At 38.6% G+C, this 19,398-nt stretch overlaps 1 protein-coding gene across 1 annotated transcript in view; it reads right to left on the reverse strand.

Moving 5' to 3' along the window:
* The window catches only part of ak9 (adenylate kinase 9), a 137,864-nt gene that overhangs the window by 35,169 nt on the left and 83,297 nt on the right, over positions 1 to 19,398 (reverse strand). The window contains 7 exon segments of the mRNA XM_052025445.1: positions 686 to 810; positions 3,208 to 3,477; positions 3,822 to 4,034; positions 8,444 to 8,583; positions 10,209 to 10,406; positions 16,484 to 16,717; positions 18,653 to 18,729. Of these exon segments, the coding sequence (XP_051881405.1) occupies positions 686 to 810; positions 3,208 to 3,477; positions 3,822 to 4,034; positions 8,444 to 8,583; positions 10,209 to 10,406; positions 16,484 to 16,717; positions 18,653 to 18,729 (1,257 nt within the window).

Consider the following 19,398-nt stretch of genomic DNA (forward strand, 5'->3'; position numbering starts at 1 on the left):
CACTAGCCACTTACTTTTGAGCATCAACCTGATGTCCTATCGCTTCCCCTTAAGATGATTGCTAACCCTATCTGACTAGGCTCCAATTTTAAAGATACAGGAGCCTGAGGGCACATACCACCAGACTCAAGGACAGCTTCTATCCCACTATGATAAGACAATTGAACAGTTCCCTTATATGATGTGATGGACTCTTAACCTCACAATCTACCTTGTTATGACCTTGCACCTTATTGTCTACCTGCAATGCACTTCCTTGTAGATGTGACACTTTACTCTGTACTGTTATTGTTTTTACCCTGTACTACCTCAATGCACTGTGTAATGAATTGATCTGTGCGAATAGTATGCAAGAAAAGTTTTTCACTGTACTTCGGTACAGGTGAGAATAATAAACCAATACCAATATTATTTTCCAACCCTTCTCCGCAAACCCTCCCTGCTCCCAGCTATTTGCAGGTTCTCAGACCCACCCTAGCCCTGGTTATCTTTACAATCACCTCTCTATCCTAACTGCCATCCAGATCTGACTTTCATCTCAAACAACAGATTTTCATTTGTCAAAAAAATGCAGTGCTCATTCAGGAGTGTCCAGGCTTGCATATTTTGTCCTACAGAATTAACATTAATGTATTTGATTACACACACTAAATAAGCTCTTATATCCAAAGTAAATTAAACTCACTTGAATGGTTCTTCATTCCACCATTTTGGAATTAAATTATCAAGAACGTCTGGTGGCAATGGTTCATCTTCAGTCAAAAATGATTTGATGGCCTCCTCTTCAGGACTGAATTCCACTTCTTCTTCCTGAACAATAAATACAAAAATTGTGATCAGTAACACAATTTAGAACAAGTTTTCAGTAGCCAAGAACAGAGCACTAAACAAATTATTAATTAAGCTACATGAGCAAGAACACAAGAAACAAACAGGCATAGGCCAATAGTCATTTGCATCATCCAGCATGATTACAGTGATTCAGTTTTGGCCTCAATAGCACCTTCTCACCATCTACATGCTTGACTTTCTTGTATGTGTTGAAGTATTTGTCAATCTCTGTCGTGAATCTACTTTCTTAGAAGCTTAAGGAGATTTGGCATGTCACCAAATATTCTTACAAACTTCTACAGATGCACTGTTGAAAGTATTCTGACTAGTTGCATCCTGGCATGGTACAGCAATTCCAACACACAGGAATACAAGAGGCTGGAGAGAATAGTGGACACAGCTCAATCCATCACGGGCACAGCTCTCCCCACCATTGACAGCATCTACAGGAGGCAGTGCCTCAAGAATGTGGCATCCATTATCAAGGATCCCCACCACTCAGGTTGTGCCCCCTTCTCGCTGCTACCATCAGGCAGGAGGTACAGAAGCCACTACCAGGTTAAGGAATAGTTACTTTCCTACAACCATCAGATTCATAAACTGACCTGCACAACCCTAAGCCTGCCTCAACACAACAGACTGCCTCCTGCACTACTAAGGACTTGCCTCTGATTGTGTTTTTTGCACTAATGTCTTGTTTCGCACAGTCTTTTTATTCCTCTACGCTGTCTTGTAATAATTTATGTTCTGTGTGTTGTCTGAACTATGTGCCTGTAATGCTGCTGCAAGCAATTTTTTCATTGTATCTGTACCTCACCATACTTGTGCATATGATAATAAACTCAACTTGACTTGAATATACTCAATGACTCATCTCCAAAGCTCTCTGGAATAAAAAAATTCCAGTAAGTCATGACTCTGTGAGAACAAATTCTTTCTTATCTCTGTCTTAAATGGGTAAGCACTTATTCTAAAAATAATGTCCTTTAATTCTAGATACCCCAAGTTTGGGAAATATCCTCTTAACATCCATCCTATCAATCTCCCTTAGAACCTTATATGTTTTCCTATATGATCACTCCTTGTTATTTTAAACGCCAATATGTACAGGTTCTACCTACTCAATATCTCTTTTTATATCAACCCTTCATCCCAGGAATCAATTACTGAACCTTATCTGCACTGCATCCAATACCTATCCAATTAATCTTCTCCCCTTGTCCCATTGCACTATAACAGTTTCCTTTTAAGTGGAGATCCATTTATCTTTTGAAAATTATAACTGACTGAGCTTCCATCAATACTTCAGGCAGTGCCTTACAGACACAGTGAGTAATAACTGTGTGAAAAATAAATTTCTCCTCATCTCACCCTGGATTTTTTTCATTTATCTTAAATCTACTTCCTCTGATCACTGACCTCTCTATATATCTATGCTGTCAAAACTCTGATGAAGGTTTCTATAAGTCTCATCATAACATTCTCTAAATTTGCAGTTGCAGCAAATTTAGTTGATTGAGATATCTGAAACTCTCATCCTTCGTATCATTTTATTAAGGTTTCCCTTACGTACCCTGATACTGAGAAATGGACGCAATGGTCAAGCACAGGTCTAACCAGAAGCATTCCAGATCACAGCAACATCAGTCACGTTAAATATATGTTCTCTTGTTAATGATTCTTCTGCCGCCTGAGTTAACAATTATTAGAATTTCCAACTGTAATATTTCTCTATACCTACAAAAGGACACCAGCTCGTTCAACCTCTCCATGTTACTGAAGTCTCTCATCACCACCTTCCTAAAATGTGATGCCCTGACATGAACTCAATTTCCTGCTGAGACCTAACAAATAAAGTAAGGAACACCAGAAGGCAGGAAGACCCCCTTAAAAACATTCCACTTTCAATGAGACTATGGCTGATCTGTGACCTAATTCCATATAACTGCCTTTAAAAAAACAGAAAATGCTGCAAACACTCAAGAGGCCAGGCAGCATTTATGGAAAGAGAACGAGTTGGAAATCATCACTGAGGATCATAGCTCTTCTCAGAATCAGTACTAAAACCAATAGTTGAACTCCAATTGTTGCCTCAGAAAAAGAGTGCTAACTTTGTACAGACTAGAAGTTGATTCTGCAATATTCATCACTGCAATATAGTGAGTAGTAAAAAGAGAAAATGGCAGAATTACTCAGCAAATCAGGCAGCATCTGAAGAAAGAGGAGTAGAATTAATATTAGAAGTTAACACATTTCATCAGAAGTAGTTATACCATTTACTAGGTCATAAGAGAATTCTAGAATATGCTCTTAAATTGACATTGGGAAAATGTCAATTGTTATGTTTATCTATCAATTATATTATCCAAGTCCTACCTCTTGTTTTTCTTCAGGTTCATCTTCAATTTTTTCAGGTTGTTCCCCTCTTTCAAGGGCTGCAATGGTTGCTAAATCAGCCAGCTCATCCTCTGTTGGTTCATCATCATATTCAGGCCCAATTTTTCTTTTAGTTTTAGGAATAATACGCTCCTGGAGAAGTTCAGTGAACTGAATGTGAAAGATGCCCAATTTATTTGCCAACCATCTGCTGTGGGTCGTCTTACCAGATCCCTTGGCTCCAAATACGAATAGTCTCAGTGGAGGTGCCTATTCAAAAACAAAATAAAGCATGTTGCATGTGTGTGAGTACACCTTGCCTGGACATTAGAGTATTAAGTAGGCTACTTGGCATCTAATTAATCAGGTATATCAGGTATGATGCATGTTTCAAGGGCTATAATTTCAAATATCTTCAATAATCATCAAAGGTTTTGCTTTAGATTACTGTAAGAAAATAATTAATATGTGTTATTAGGATTGACCACATCAAGTAGAACAAAGGCAAATGAATGTAACTTCAGCAACAGAAATTGCCATTTAAAATAAATTTAATAAAGGCGCATTTAGATTAACAAATTCATTTAACTGCGGAAGTCGAAAAAGGTCATTACCTTCAGAGGTTCTTTTTCATTTATGTAATCTTCTGGACTTTTTAAAAATTTATCTCTAGCATCTGGATTAGAAAAATAGTAATATTTCTCTCGATATCTAGCAGCACATTCTCGATCACCTGGAAAAGAACTGATTTTTCTTTTAATTGCCACAGGGCAATAATGTTTACTTTCACCCATCTGCCGGTTCTTTCTTTGAACTGCATCTTCATCCTGAAAGGAAAAGCAAATGATGTTTAAATTTTGCAGCTAATCACATGATACAACTATTCAGGATCATGTCATTTGGGGCAGTTTACTATTATGTGCTTAATAAATGTTATTGGAATTTTATTAATTTATTTAAGGCAAATTTATTCATTTTCTCCTTCACTTCACCTAGGCATTCCAACAGTTAGGACCAAATAAAAACTAATATTAAAATCATCCTCAGCAAACCATTAGAATATGCTTACCCTTATTTTAAGATTTTTGCCCCTCATTATAGACACCCCAGCCAGGGAATTTACCCTGTCAAGCCCCTTAAGAATCATTATATGATTCAATGAAGTGCCCTCTCATTCTTCCGAACTCAATGGAAAACAGGTTGTCTGCTTAATCTCTGTTCAAACCACAAACCAGCCATCCCAAAGAAACAATCTGGTGAATCTTTGCTGCATTCCCTCTATTGCAAGTATATGCTTCTTTAGGAAAACAGCGTGAACACAATATTTCATATCTTCATTCTCCAGAATGCTATATATTTGGAAGTAAGGTGACCTGTACTCAAAACGGCATTAAAAGGCAAAATATATGATTTGCTTTCCTAAATGTTTGCAATAACAACATGTAACAGGACACCCAAATCCCCCATACATCAACATTTTTCAATCTCTCTCCATTTAAACATAATCTGCATTTCTATTTTCTCTAGCTAGTGGATGACCTCACATTTATGAACATTTTAATCCATGTGCCATGCTTTCCCCATTCAATTTGCCTGCCTATGTTCCCCTGAAGCCCCTGTGTATCCTCCTCACAACACACACCACCATCCCAATATGTATTATTAACAAGCTGGGAATATTATATTTGTTACCCTCTATATCAATGATTTGGATTCGATTGTGGATGGTTGAGTTCCAACACCGATTCCTGCGTCACCCTACTAGTCACAAGCCTTCCAACCCGAAAATGACCCATTTATTTCTACTCCCTATCTTCTATCTGAATCATAATCAGAATCAGAATTATTATCACTGACATATGAGGTGAAATTTGTTTTGTGGCAGCAGTACAGTGCAAAGACATAAAAATCTATAAATTACAAAAAATAAATAAGTCCTGCAAGAAAAAAGGAATAATGAGTTAGTGTTCATCGGTTCATGGATTATTCAGAAATCTGATGATGGAGGGGAAGAAGCTGTTCCTGAATCATTGAGTTTGGTTCTTGTTAACTAATTTTCAATCCACACTATTATAGTACCCAGCCCCACTCCTCCCCACCCCAAATACTGTGTCGTCTAATTTTGTTTAATAATTTCTAGTGTGGCATCTCATTGAAGACCTTTTGAAAGTCCATACAGAAATCAACTGTTAGCTTTTATCTATTTTGCTAGTTACAACAATCAAAATACGAATACATTTGTCAAACATGATTTTTCTTTCATAAATCCATGTTGACTCTGCCCAATCCTATTATTAATTTCTAAGTGCTACTATTTCCTTAATTATAGATTGTAGCATTTTCCCTACCACCAATACAAGTCTGATAATTGGCCCATGGTTCCCCCTTTTCGTTCTTCCTCCTTTATTAAACAGTGTGATTGTATTTACTTATTTTTCAATCTGTTGGAACTGTTCCAAAATATTTGAATTTTGGACAATGATCATTGTGCATCCACTATCTCTATAGACCCTTTCAAAATTTTGGGATTCAGGTCATCAGGTCCTGGGATTTATTGGGTTTCAGTTCCATTAATATTCCCATTAATTTCCCCAATACCTTTTACTTTTTAATGCTAATATGTTTCAACTCCTCATTAAAGTAGACGTGTTGTTCTCCACTATTCCTGGGAGGTTTTCTGTGTCTTCTTTTGTGAAGACAGATACAAAATGTTTGATCAATTTCTCTGCCCTTATCTTATTCCCTAATATATTGTCTCCTGTTGCAGTCCACAAGGGACCCACATAAACTCTTGCTGATCCTTTGTTTTTTCACATTTCTTATGTTCCTTGCTGGATTACCCCTGTATTCTCCTTTCCCTTTCTTAGTCTTTTTTTGCTGAAGCCTGAAATTTTCCCAAACCTTATTTACTCTTTTTGGCAATATATATGTTTTTTCCTTAATCTAATATTATTTTTAACTTCACTTCCTAGCCATAGCAGTACCATATTTCCAACAGAGTTTTTTGTGTCTTCAAGGGATATATCATTTTTAAAAATATAAGCCAATGCGTGTTTAATGTTATATCTTTTAACATTGTTTCCCAACCAACCATAACCAATTCACATATCATACCTCTTCAGATTGTTTTGCATAGACTTAAAACATTGAAGGCTTTGGTTCCAACTGCCCTTGCCATCAAGCCAACATTTGACCCAGAATGTAATCAAAAAGCCTTGGTAAACTAAAGTCCATGTGCATCAAAGGGAAACAGAGATTGGATAGGCTGAGTTTGTTTTCTTTGGAGTGGGAAAGGTTGAAGGATGACCTAATTGATACAAAATTATGAGGGGCATATAAAGAGTAGATAATGACTAACACTTCCCCTTAGCAGAGAGCACAGGTTTAAGGCAAAGGATAGGAGAATTAGAGGGCATTTGATAAAGAGTATTTTTTTTACCGAGGATGGTCGGAATTTGGAACAAACTGCCTGAGTGGGTGGTGAAGGTTGGTACTCCGACAACATTTAAGAAGTATTTCGATGAAGACTTGAAACACAACGGCATAGAAGGCTATAGGACAAGTGCTGGGAAATGGAATTAGTATAGATATATACTTGAAGGAAAACATGGGCATGGTGGCTTAAAAACATGTTTCTGTGCTATATGCATATGAGGCAAGTCACCCACTGCAGCATATCTAGCCTCTAACCTGCTCCCGTAGCCACTGTATTTATGTGACCAGGGCAGTTGAGTTTCCAATCAATGGTGAACCACAGGATATTGATGGTAGGGAACCTGGCAATAGTAGAGCCGTTGAATGTCAAGGGTAGGTAGTTAGACTCTTTCTTGTTGGAGAAGGTCATTAGCTAGCAATTTTGTGGCACAAGTGCTACTTGCCAATTTTCAGCCCATGCCTGAATGTTACCTTGTAGCTTGCAGGAATGGGCTGCTTCAGTTGCGGAGGACTTGTGAATGGAATTGAACATTGTGCAATCAGCAGTTTTATCCTGGAAGGAAGGTCATTGATGAAGCAGCTAAATTTTCTTTTATTTGGGCCAGGACTGTGATGAGATCTGGAGCTGAGTGGTCCTAACAAAACCCAAATTAGGCATCGGTGAGTAGGTTATTAGTGACAGCTTTCACACTTTGCTGATAATTGAGAATAGATTAACTGGATGGTAATTAGCTTGACTGGATTTGTGCTGCTATTTGTGGACAGAATCTATGTGTGTAATTTTCGACATTGTCGGGTAGATGCCAGTGCACTGGACTGTAACTATACTGGAGCAACATAAGAATCTCCCCAGCCATCCCCTGACAGTGGCAACTTAGCTTTACAAATCATTGTACTTTTACATTTCCAAAAGAAGAAAGCTCCATGTAAAAGATTAACAATCAGGCTCAAAGCTATCTAGATCTAGGATAAAATCCAAAAATGATTGGAAAAATATCTGGCTGACAGATGATAAAAGCAACTATTGCTTGGGGGAAATGTCAGAATGGGTTGTGTGCCCCAACCCTAGGGCTGTATTTACTGCTTTATACAAAGTCAATTGATGTTGGCAACAATAATCTGGATTCTGAAGCTCAATGTAAATTAGTCAGCCTTGCAAAAGAAATCAAAATGGAATTGAAGGATACAGCCTAAAAATGATGAAATAAGCTAAAAATGTTATGGATTTACAAATGACCAGAGATTGAAGTAAGCTAAGTTCACTGTGGTGTATACAGCTGGAGAACTTTACAGAGGTAGGAAGGAGTAAAATCATGGAGAGGTATGAATGCAATGATTTGAATTTTAAAGAAGTCAATCTACATGTGGTCAATATTCTACGCTCAGAAACATCCATCATTAAGTCAGTCAAATATTATTGGATAATTGGTTGCTGTATTATTTAGGCATAGGGAAAGCTTCTCATTACTCCTCTTCCAACAATATTACTTCAAAACAAAACAAAACTTTAATATATCAAGTATGTTTCCTCAACAGACAACAGAGGCCTTTTTTCCACTTTGGGTGAGGAGGGGATTAGTATTTTTTTTGAAAAACATATTATATTCACCATAAGCTATTAAATGGAATTTTTATAAAGCTGATTATTGCTTCCTTTTGGTCATTTAATTACAACTAAAATTATCTGATGCCACCAAATTCAGTATGATTCCAAATATATGTGCCACACAGAAAATATAACATTTTTGAACATTAGTTGTAAAATAAATGCGTCTCTTGCTCAATTTTGGACTGTTCTTACTTCTTCTAACTCCTCTTCCATCTCCTCTTCTTCTTCTGCAGCTCCTTCCTCTTCTGTTTCCTCTGCTGCTGCTTCAGCATCTTCATCTTCTTCATCTAAGTCTGTACCAGATAATTCCCAGCCACTGTACTGGTAGGGTTCTGAAAGCATTAGTACATCAGTTAACCTTTCATGCTGAACACTTGACTGAAATAGTCTCCCATTTATTTCTTTCATTACTATTACTATTCAATTTATTTTTTGATTGCTTGGTGGTTAGGGGCCTGGGAACTCATCAAATCAGAAGTAGAGAACTTTAGCTGAGCGTAAAGTATTTAATTTCCCAGTATATACCATTAAGCCAAATCAAAGATTATGGGCTGATGGGGTTGAGAGCACTGACAACTATAGTAGAGGGGAAATTGCAAGTAAGGAGAAAGGAATTCATATTGAAAACAATGATGTGGAAAGTGCCTTTACAACAACATATGCAACAGAAGTGGAGAACGGATGGGAGGAAGTGTCATCAAGATGGTTGTGGGGGCCCATGGGATTTTCATGGAATCTATTCTACTTGCTGGTAGGAAAATCATGGTTTTCAAAACATGTCAAACAAATTTAAGGTAGGTTTATCATTATTATATAAAGAAGTACTTTTTATTCTTCCTTTTCCTTGAACTGTTCCAAACACCATGGATTTTTGTATGAGAATAATTATCATATGCTTGACTTGGGAGCCGTGCTGAAATTATCTTCTATTCAATTTTAGGCAAGTTGGCAGTGAATAGAGAGCGGAAATGATGCTGATGTACATTAAAACAGCAATTTCACAGAAAGGCTTAAATAAAAAGTTAATTATTTCAAAATCTAAAAATTTCAAACAAATTAATAGAAAGTAATATTGAACAAAGTCCAAGTGTTGTTTATGTGCATCTAGTCCATTGATAATTGACCATTATTCATCGCAGTATCTCAGTGAACATTTACAAATTGAAATCAACAAGTAGGTTTTTAAGGGTTAATTTGTAAAGTTAAGCCTTTAGTCACAACTGTGGGAGATTAACTTTATTTATGGTTGATAATTGTGTGCGGATAATTAAGACTTACAAAATCTTTTGCAGAATTGAATGAAACAGAGGTTCACAGCGGGAATGTGCTGAAACTACTGGTGAATGTTCTCTTAGTTCAGATACTTGGACAGAGAGATTTAAAAAGAAGCCAACTTCATAGCCATGCACTACACCACAGAATTTCTATGGCTGATGCTTGGAAAAGCATATGTGCTCTGGAAGAACATAGATTTTGTGTGAAGTGATCCAAGGCATGTCCTTTCAAAATAAAAGCCTAATATGTTAAACACACCATAAGAAACTTCAGGGCTGTTTGAACATACTGCCTACATTCAAGGCAAAAGGAAGCGATTACTAAATGTACAGGATAACTACATATCAGGGACATAAATGGGTTTAGTAATAAATGAAATAAGAAAAGTAAATGCTGGAAATACTCAACAGGTCAGGCAGCATCGGTAGAAAGAGTAACAGAGTTAATGTTTCAGCTCCAAAACCCTTTATCAGAATTCTGATGCTGCCTGACTTGCTGACTGTTTCCAGCTATTTTTTATTTCAGATTTCCAGCATCTGCAGTTTTTTGATTTTCATTTAATGATAAGCTATTTTCTCTTTATTATTATTATTAAATCAGAAGAGATAATATTTAAGCATGCTGAAACTTCTAAAAGCAGTTTTAAAATCAGACTTAGTGTCAAAAGACAAAGTTCACTTACTATTCAAAACTTCAACAACTTCTTCAAGAAGAGCCTCGGGAGTTTTTCCAGCAATCTCCAATTTTGTATTTACAGATGTTGTAAGAACCATGTCTAATAAGTTCCACTTCTGCATGTAATCAGAGAGAATCTTGCGATATTGATCCATTTCTGGGCCTTCTGGATAACCTCCCTCAGGAACCTCAGGTAATTTGATTTCTATGTTTGATAATGAATAAGAATTGACTTCACACTCAAATACTTAGCATTTCATTACATCCATTAAAATATTTTGCAGTTATGAACTCAGTAATAAGTTTACCAAAGAATGTTAACAGTGCCTAACTTCCAATTTTGTATTTGCATTTCTGGATGGCCTTCTTCATGCTACTCTGTAAATGGAGTTATCTAAAATTCTACTATCCATGTCCTAACCTGCATCAAGTCTCGTTAACCCATTACCTTTGTGCTTGCTGACCGGTTATTGTTGACTGGTTAAGCTAAGCCTCAGTGTTAAAATTCCTATCCTCATTTCCAAAACTCTTTATAGTTTTGCCCATCTCAGTCATCTCCTCCAGTACTACAGTATCTGTGCTCCTTCAATTCTGGCCTCTTGCTTTTCATCAAATTTATATTCTTGCAAATAATGGCTGTGCCTTCATTACCAAGGCTCCAATCAATGGTATTTCATTCCTAAGCATTTTTATTTCCTTTTAACTTCTCTTTGCAATATTCTTTAAAACTCAATCTTTGACCAAGTTTTTTGTTATCCGTCCCAATTTCTCCTTTTATGCTGGGTGTCATTTTCTTTTGGTTTGCTCCTCCAAAGAGCTTTGAGATGTTTTGGTTATACTACATGTGCGAATATAAATCAAAGTTCACTTTGCTAATTTTGACTTTGAGATATGGGCAGAAATGATAAGACAGTTTTTTATTCCAGATATCCAGGTTATTTAGAGTCAAGCACAGAATCTGGAAATTAAATGAAAATGAAAACACATTAAAAAAAGAAACAAAGTAGACCATTAGGCACTTGAGTCTGCTCCACCATTCAATAAGATCATGGTGATGGTTTATGTTTAGATGCTACATCCTAAACTCTGAGATGTTCATAAATTAAATAACGTAATTTGAACTCACAGTTAGTCTCTTACCAAAACCACATGGCTAATTATAGCACTTTATTGGTATCAGGAAGAATATCTAATTAATGAAGGCAGGGAAGTTGGAAGATTGAGTATTTCATAGATGTAATTAGGACTCAGAAAGACTGTTGAGGGGGTATAAGTGCCTGGTGTACTGTAGGCATAGAGTTGAATGCATTGCTCAACAAATGGTATGAGAGACTTGAGTTTCAATTTCAGGGCCAGTGACCTGGAAAATCAAATAATTAGAGTTGTAGATGAAGTATTAAAGGTGAAGGGAAATTTAGAAAGTGACTGAAAAAAGGTGTAACATAACAAAATAGATTATGATAACCAATGTCACAGGAAGTGACAGAATGTAGAAACATAAGAGTGCACTTGCAAATTGAGAAAAATGATAAAAAAGCAAAAAGAATGAATAGATGAATTGATGGCAAAAATAAAAAGAAATGATAGCCATTACTGAAGTGTGCTTACAAGGTCACCATGGATGTAACTGAATATTCTGGAGTACTTGACATTTTGGAAACAGACAGAAATGGAACTAAGAGTGGGTAGCTCTGTTAATAAAGGAAGAGAGCATCACAGTGGTGAGAAATAACCTTAGCTCAAAAGATCAAAATGTTGAATCAATTTGGCTGGAAATAAGAAGTCACTGGTGAAAGTTGTCTAAGGGCCTTCAAACTGAAGATACACTGTTGGACAGAGTATAAAGATAATAAATGGATTTTAAAGAAACATACTGCAACAATCATTTTCAACTTTAAGTATATATAAGGAGAAACCATATTGGCAAAGATGACCTTAAGTATGAGTTCATACTGTATTTTGAACAGTTTCACATTCAAAAATCTGTGAAACCAAACAAGGAACAAACTATTTTAAATGTTTAATGAGACTGAATTAATCTTCACGTTGAAACTGAGAACATTAGGTCTGATACTTAAATGAAGGCTTTAACAAAAATATGGTTGGAGAGGTAAAGGTATCTGGGAAAGTACGTTGAAAGTTAAGGTTATGGTTTGAAGTGTCAGATATACAAGGAGTGTCCCTGATGACAACGTGTGCAGGAAATGTGTCTAGCTGCAGCTCTTGACAGACTGCATGATGGCACTGGAGCTGTGCATGAATTCACTATGGAGCATCCGCAATGCTGAGAATGTTGTGGATGGCACGTTTAGTGAGTTGGTTGCACCGCAGTTTAAAGGCCTAGTGAAAGATAGGGAATAGGTGACCAATAGGAGGAGCAGTAGCAGGAAGGTAGTGCAGGAGTCCCCTGTGGTCAGCTCCCTCCAAAACAGGTATACTGTTTTGGATACTGTTGGGGGAAATGACTCATCAGGGGAAAGCAGCAGTAGTGGCTCTGCTGCACAGAGGGCAGGAAAAAGAGTGGCAGAGCTATAGTGGTAAGGGATTTCATGAAGGGGAATAGACAGGAGCTTCCGTGGCCACAAACGGGACTCCTGATTGGTGGATTGCCTCCCAGGTACAAGGGTCAGGGGTGTCTCGGAGCTGCTGCAGGGCATTCTGGGAGGCGAGGGTGAACAGCCAGTTGTCGTGGTGCATGTAGGTACCAATGATATAGGAAAAAAAAAGGCGGGTTGAGGAGATAAATTAAAATCTCAGGATTACTACCTGCACCACGTGCTAGTCAGAGTAGGAATAGCAGCATAGTTTAGGATGAATATTTGGCTTGAGCAGTGGTGCAGGAGGGAGGGTTTTAGATTCCTGAGGCATTGGAACTGGTTCTGGGGGACGTGCAACCAATATAAACCGGATGGTCTACACCTGGGCAAGACCGGAATCAATGTCTGAGTGGGATTGTTTGCGAGTGCTGTTGGGGAGGGTTTAAACTAATATGGCAGGGGGATGGGAATCCATGCAGAAAGACAGAGGGAAGCAAAGCAGAGACCAGAGCAAAAGTTAGAAAAGAGAAAAGTAAGAGTGGAGTACAGAAAAGTCAAATGCAAAGAACATGAAGATTACTAGAGTCTAGAAGGACAATGAGTGTAAGGCCACTTTATCTGAATGCCCTTGGTATTCAAAACAAGGTCAGTGAACTTGTGGCACAAATCAGTACAAAACGGTAACATTCAGTGGCCATTACAGAAACGTGGTTGCAGGGTGGAAATGATTGGGAATTAAATATCCAAGGGTATCAGGTAATACAGAAGGATAGGCAGGAAGGTAAGGGAGGTGGGGTAGTGCTCTTAATTAAGAATGAGATCAGGGCAACAGTGAGAGACGATAAAGATCTAAGGAGCAGAATATTGAGTCCATCTGGGCAGAGATTAGGAATAGTAAAGGGGAAAAAAAAATCACTGGTGGGAGTTGTCTATAGGCCACTGAATAATAACATTACAGTGGCACAGGCAATAAACCAAGAAATATCTGATGCATGTAAGAATGGAACGGTAGTTGTTGTGGGGGACTTTAACTTCCAATCAAGTTGTTGAGGCAGTCTTGAGGAGGACTTCATAGAATGCATCCATGATAGCTTTCTTGAACAGCATGTTAGTGAACCTACAAGGGAAAATGCTATCTTAGATCTGGTCCTGTGCAATGAGACAGGTAAAATTAATGATCTTGTAGTTAGGGATCCTCTTGGAAAGAGTGATCATGGTATGACTGAATTTATCATACAAATGGAAGGTACAATAGTTTGATCTAAAACCAGTATATTATAACTAAATAAGGGAGACTACAACAGGATGAGGGAGGAGTTGGCTAGTGTAGACTGGGTACACAGGCTATATGGTGGGACAGTTGAGGAACAGTGGAAGACTTCCATAGAGATTTTTCACAGTACTCAACAAAAGTATATTCCAGTCAAAAGCAAGGACAGCAAGGGTAGGGAGACCCAGCCTTGGATAACTAAGGAAGTAAAAGAAGGCATCAAACTAAAAGCTCATGCATACAAAGTCACCAAGAGTAGTGGGAAATCAGAAGATTGGGAAAACTTTAAAAAGCAACAAAGAACCACTAAGCAGGCAATAAGGAAAGGGAAGATCGATTATGAAAATAAACTAGCACAAAATATAACAACAGATAATTTTTTAAAAAATTTTATTTACAGCGTGGTAACAGGCCCTTCCGGCCCAATGAGTCCACGCCGCCCATTTTAAACCCAAATTAACCTACCCACACGTCTTTGGAATGTGGGAGGAAGCTGGAGCACACAGAGGAAACCCACACAGACACGGGAGAACGTACAAACTCCTTACAGACAGCGACGGGAATTGAACCCCGATTGCTGGCGCTGTAATAGCATCGCGCTAACCGCTACACTACCGTGTCGCCCCATAAAAGATTTTATAATTATATAAAGCAGAAAAGGGTGGCTAAAGTGAACATAAATCCCTTGGAAGTTGAGAAGGGGGAATTAATATTGGGTAATATGGAAATGGCCGAGCTTTGAAAGAATATTTTGTATCAGTCTTCACGGTGGAGGACATGCCTAACATGACAAAGAGAGATGTTATGGATGCGATGGGAGCTGAGGATCTTGATACAATTGCTATCACTCAAGAGATAGTGATGAGCAAACTAGTGGGCCTAAAGGTAGACAAGTCCCCTGGTCCTGATGGGATGCATCCCAGGGTACGAAAGAAATAACAGAAGTTATAGTAGAGGCATTTGTGATAATTTACCAAAATTCTCTGGACTCTGGGCAGGTGCCGGTGGATTAAAAGACAGTGAATGTCACACCACTGTTTAAAAAAGGATGTAGGCAAAAGGCAGGTAACTATAGGCCAGTTAGCTTAACATTTATAATCAGGAAAATGCTTGAAGCTATCATTAAGGAAGAAATAGCGAGACATCTGGATAGAAGTTGTTACATCAGGCAGACACAGCATGGATTCAGGAAGAGCAGATCCTGTTTGACAAACCTACTGGAGTTCTTTGAGGGAACAGATGGATGTTGTATACTTGGATTTCTGGAAAGCGTTCGATAAGGTGCCACATAAAAGACTTATCTATAAGACAAGGCTGCATGGATTTGGGTGTAATGTATTAGCATGGATAGAGGATTGATTAACCTATAGGAGGCAGAGAGTTGGGATAAATGGGTGTTTTTCTGGTCGGCCATCAGTGGTGAGCGGGGTGCCGCAGGGGTTGGTGCTGGGCCCGCCACTGTTCATGACATACATTAACAATTTAGAAGAGGGGACCGAGTGTAGTGTATCTAAGTTTGCTGATGACACTAAATTGAGTGGAAAAGCAAATTGTGCACAGGATGTGGAGAGTCTACAGAGAGATATAGATAGGTTGATTGAGTGGGCAAGGGTCTGGCGGATGGAGTACAATGTTGGTAAATGCGAGGTCATCCACTTTGGAAGGAAAAACAGAAGATCAGAGTATTATTTAAATGTGCTACAACTGTACAGGATACTAGTGAGGCCACACCTGGAGTACTGCGTGCAGTTCAGGTCTCCTTGGGGAAAGATATACTGGCTTTGGAGACAGTGCAGAGGAGGATGATTCCGGAGATGAGGGGGTTAGCGTATGAGGAAAGATCAAGTTGCCTGGGACTATACTCACTGGAATTCAGAAGAATGAGAAGGGATCTTAGAGAAATATATAAAATTATGAAAGGGATGATAGAAGCAGGAAGGTTTTTTGCACTGGTTAGTGAGACTAGAACTAGGGGACATAGCCTCAAGATTCAGGGGAAAAGATTTAGGACAGAGATGAAGAGAAACTGCTTTTCCCAGAGAGTAGCGAATCTGTGGAATTCTCTGCCCAGGGAAGCTATAGAGGCTACCTCATTAAATACATTTAAGACACAGTTAGATAGATTTTTGCATAGTAGGGGAATTTAAGGGTTATAGGGGAAAGACAGCTAGGTGGATCTGAGTTCACAGCCAGATCAGCCATGGTCTTATTGAATGGCAGAGCAGGTTCGATGGGCCAGATTGCCTACTCCTGCTCCTATTACTTATGTTCTTATGTTTTGCAATTCTAATAAGATATATTTCATTCAAAAATAAAAACTATTTGAGAAGGTTCATCCATTTTGGCACCATACTTAAGTTCCTTCATTAGGTACCCTGGAATATTGACATCAAAGATCTTAACACTTTCACAAGTGTGATACTTGTTTTTTTTAAGTTGCTTTACTTTTTCAACGTAGTCAATGACTAGCCTAACCTGGCTCTGGTTCTGATTGTGGGTCTGATGCAGATGCTTGAGGAAGTGCAGCATCTGATCCTTGACCAGCTACAGACTGTGGTTCAGAGGCAGATGCAGGAGAAGGTGCAGCTTCTGATCCCTGTGCAGTTGCAGGTTGTGGTTCAAATGAAGGTTTGGTTTCAAGCACATTTTCATTTATAGATGGTTGATCATCTGATTTAGATTGTGAAGTTGCTTCAATTTCTTCAACAACTGCAGTTGAAATGTAGGTCATTATTAAATAGGCATGATCTTTTTTTGTCAGTCACTTTTTCACATATGTATATCAACTAATACTTTAGCATCAGACTATTGAGAAATAATAAAAGATTTTAAATTAAGACTGTGGACAAATTATTGCACTTTAGACTTCTTTTTAAAAGCAGAAACAACTTCCAATAAGTAATGCAGCCTCTAAATTTAGGGAAGTTAGAACTAATAATATAATTTTATTTGATTTTTTCTGTCTTGACTCATCCTTCAATAAATTATATTTTACTTGCCCTTTTGTCTTTGGTTTTCATAATCAATGCATCACCACTGCAATATTCACTTGGGGAGGCTTATCTTATACCTACAGTCCCTCAGGAGGCCACTTGGTCCAGAGGGTTCATGCCAGCTCACAGAGGAGCAACCCTCTTAGTCCCATTCTATCCTCCTTATTTACCTTTTCCCTTGCAATTTATTTCCTCTCACATTATGCCCATTTACTCCCCTTTGAAGGGGTAAGTTACAGTGGCCAATTAATCTACAAGCACAGATTTGGGATGTGGGAGGTAACTTGGGCAGTCATGGAGAGAACGTTCAAACTACACACAGAAAGTGCCCAAAGTCAGAATCAAACCCAGGTCCCTGGAATTCTGAGGCAGGAGCACTAACCTCTGCACCAATATATCACCTGAAGAATAATTTGCATTTGGGAAATAATTGCATTTGGGAAGCCAGAGATTCTCTCAAATACACATGTCCACTCCTTTGCCGAAGGAGGAGTCAAAAGTCTCTTTTCCTTAAAAAGAGAGCATCAATGACCACTTCGATTGGGTTGGAAGTCACAGCCAAGTCCCTCCTTTGCCATGACCTCTCTCGTCCAACGACGTGTAAACAGACGTCTTAGAGTGCCGCGTTCCCGCACTCTTCATCTGCGAGGCATTTTCTCCGGTGTGCAAGGGCTCGGGGATATCAACAAAAGGGATGGCAATTGACGATCGGGGTTCATGGTGGTGTAGGAGTTCAGGGGGGTAACGGGTTAAAGTGCAGTGACTTAACGAAAGTGGAGTAAAGGCCAAGGGATTACTTTAAGGAACTAGCCATGGCTACTGAGGCTCACAAGAATGCAGCACAATGCCTTGCAGATGAAAAGTGCGGCACCGCTGCCCTTTGAGACATCTGTTCACATGTCCTCAGACTTGAGAGGACGTGGCAAAGGAGGGATTCAGCTGTGACTGCTAACCCAATCGATACGGTGGCATCATATCCAAATCTTATTGCCCCACAGCAAAGGCGAATTTCTGTTACCCGAATGACCTGCAGTTTTACCAATCAGGATTTCCCCATAAGTCATAGTCATACAGCATGGAAATAGGCCCTCCGAGTTAACAAGTCTGCGCCGAACATCAAGCACCAATCTACACAAATCCTACTTCCCCCAGATTCTACAACTCACCTACATACCAGTGGCAACTTGCACTGGCCACTTAACCTATCAACCTGCACATCTTTGGAGCTGTCAGGGGAAATCACAGGGAGAACATGCAAACTCCACGCAGACAGCACCAAAGTTCAAGATTGAAGCTGGGTCAGTGGAGCTGTGAGGCAGAAATACTACTAGCTCTGCCACTGTGCTGCCCCTCAAGTCCTCCAGCTTTTCGAGGGTTCATTCACTCTCAAGTTGGAAACTATTTTCATACTAAAAAAAATTCCCGGTTAAATATTGAAATCAGAGCAAAGTAGGAATTTATGCTACAAATAACTTACTAGCTAATTTGAATTTAGCAATTCTGAAATAACAAACAACTGCATGTCAAACTGATGCTTTTCTTGAGTTTCAACTATCTCTAGGAACTGATTGTACAATTAAAAAGCATAAAGTATTTGTCTACATTCAGCACAATGTAAACCACAGTGGTTTTTATAAATAAAGCAACATACCTTCATTTTCCTCTTTCATTTCCACTGATTCTGGCTGTGGATTTTCTGTTTCTTTTAAAGCATCTAGTGCAGCTTGTCTACAAAATAGCACATCATAAAAGTTGTTTTGACTCCTGAATAACTCTTGGAAAACATGTCTGTTATGGTATCATTTCTTGTTATCATATTTGAACTTTAAAATGATCATCATTGTGTTTAAACCCTTCCCTGGTTTTAATCCCAAACCTCTCCATTTCTTTAACCTTCTACAGTCCTAAAAACCTTCATGACCTTTGCACTCCTCCAGTTCTAGAGTCTTGTGCATTACTAATTTTAATGGGGTGAATATTGAAATCTACTATTTTGACAAAGGAGCAATGATGTTTGCAGCCTTAGAACTCCAGGACCCAGGTTTGATCCTGATTTTGGTGCTGTCTATGTGGAGTTTGCATTTTCTCTCTGTGACTATACGTTTCTCCTGGGTGCCCCAGTTTCCTCACACATCTCAAAGATGTGCTGGTAGGTTAACTTGCTGCTATAAATTACCTCTTAATGTAAGTTAAAGGCAAAAAGAATCAAATGGGAGTTAATGGGCATGTGTGAGAAACAATAAGTTGCAGGAGTATAGGGAAATAAGGAGAAGTGTGATGGGACTAGTGGGATTGCTTCCCTGGGAGTTGACATAGACCTGATGTGCCAAATGGCCTCCTTCTATGTCACCATAAGATAAGCTTCTAAATACCTATATTAATATCTCTTTCTGTGGC

Source organism: Pristis pectinata, chromosome 10 (assembly GCF_009764475.1).
Source record: "Pristis pectinata isolate sPriPec2 chromosome 10, sPriPec2.1.pri, whole genome shotgun sequence".
Taxonomy (NCBI): Eukaryota; Metazoa; Chordata; class Chondrichthyes; order Rhinopristiformes; family Pristidae; genus Pristis; species Pristis pectinata.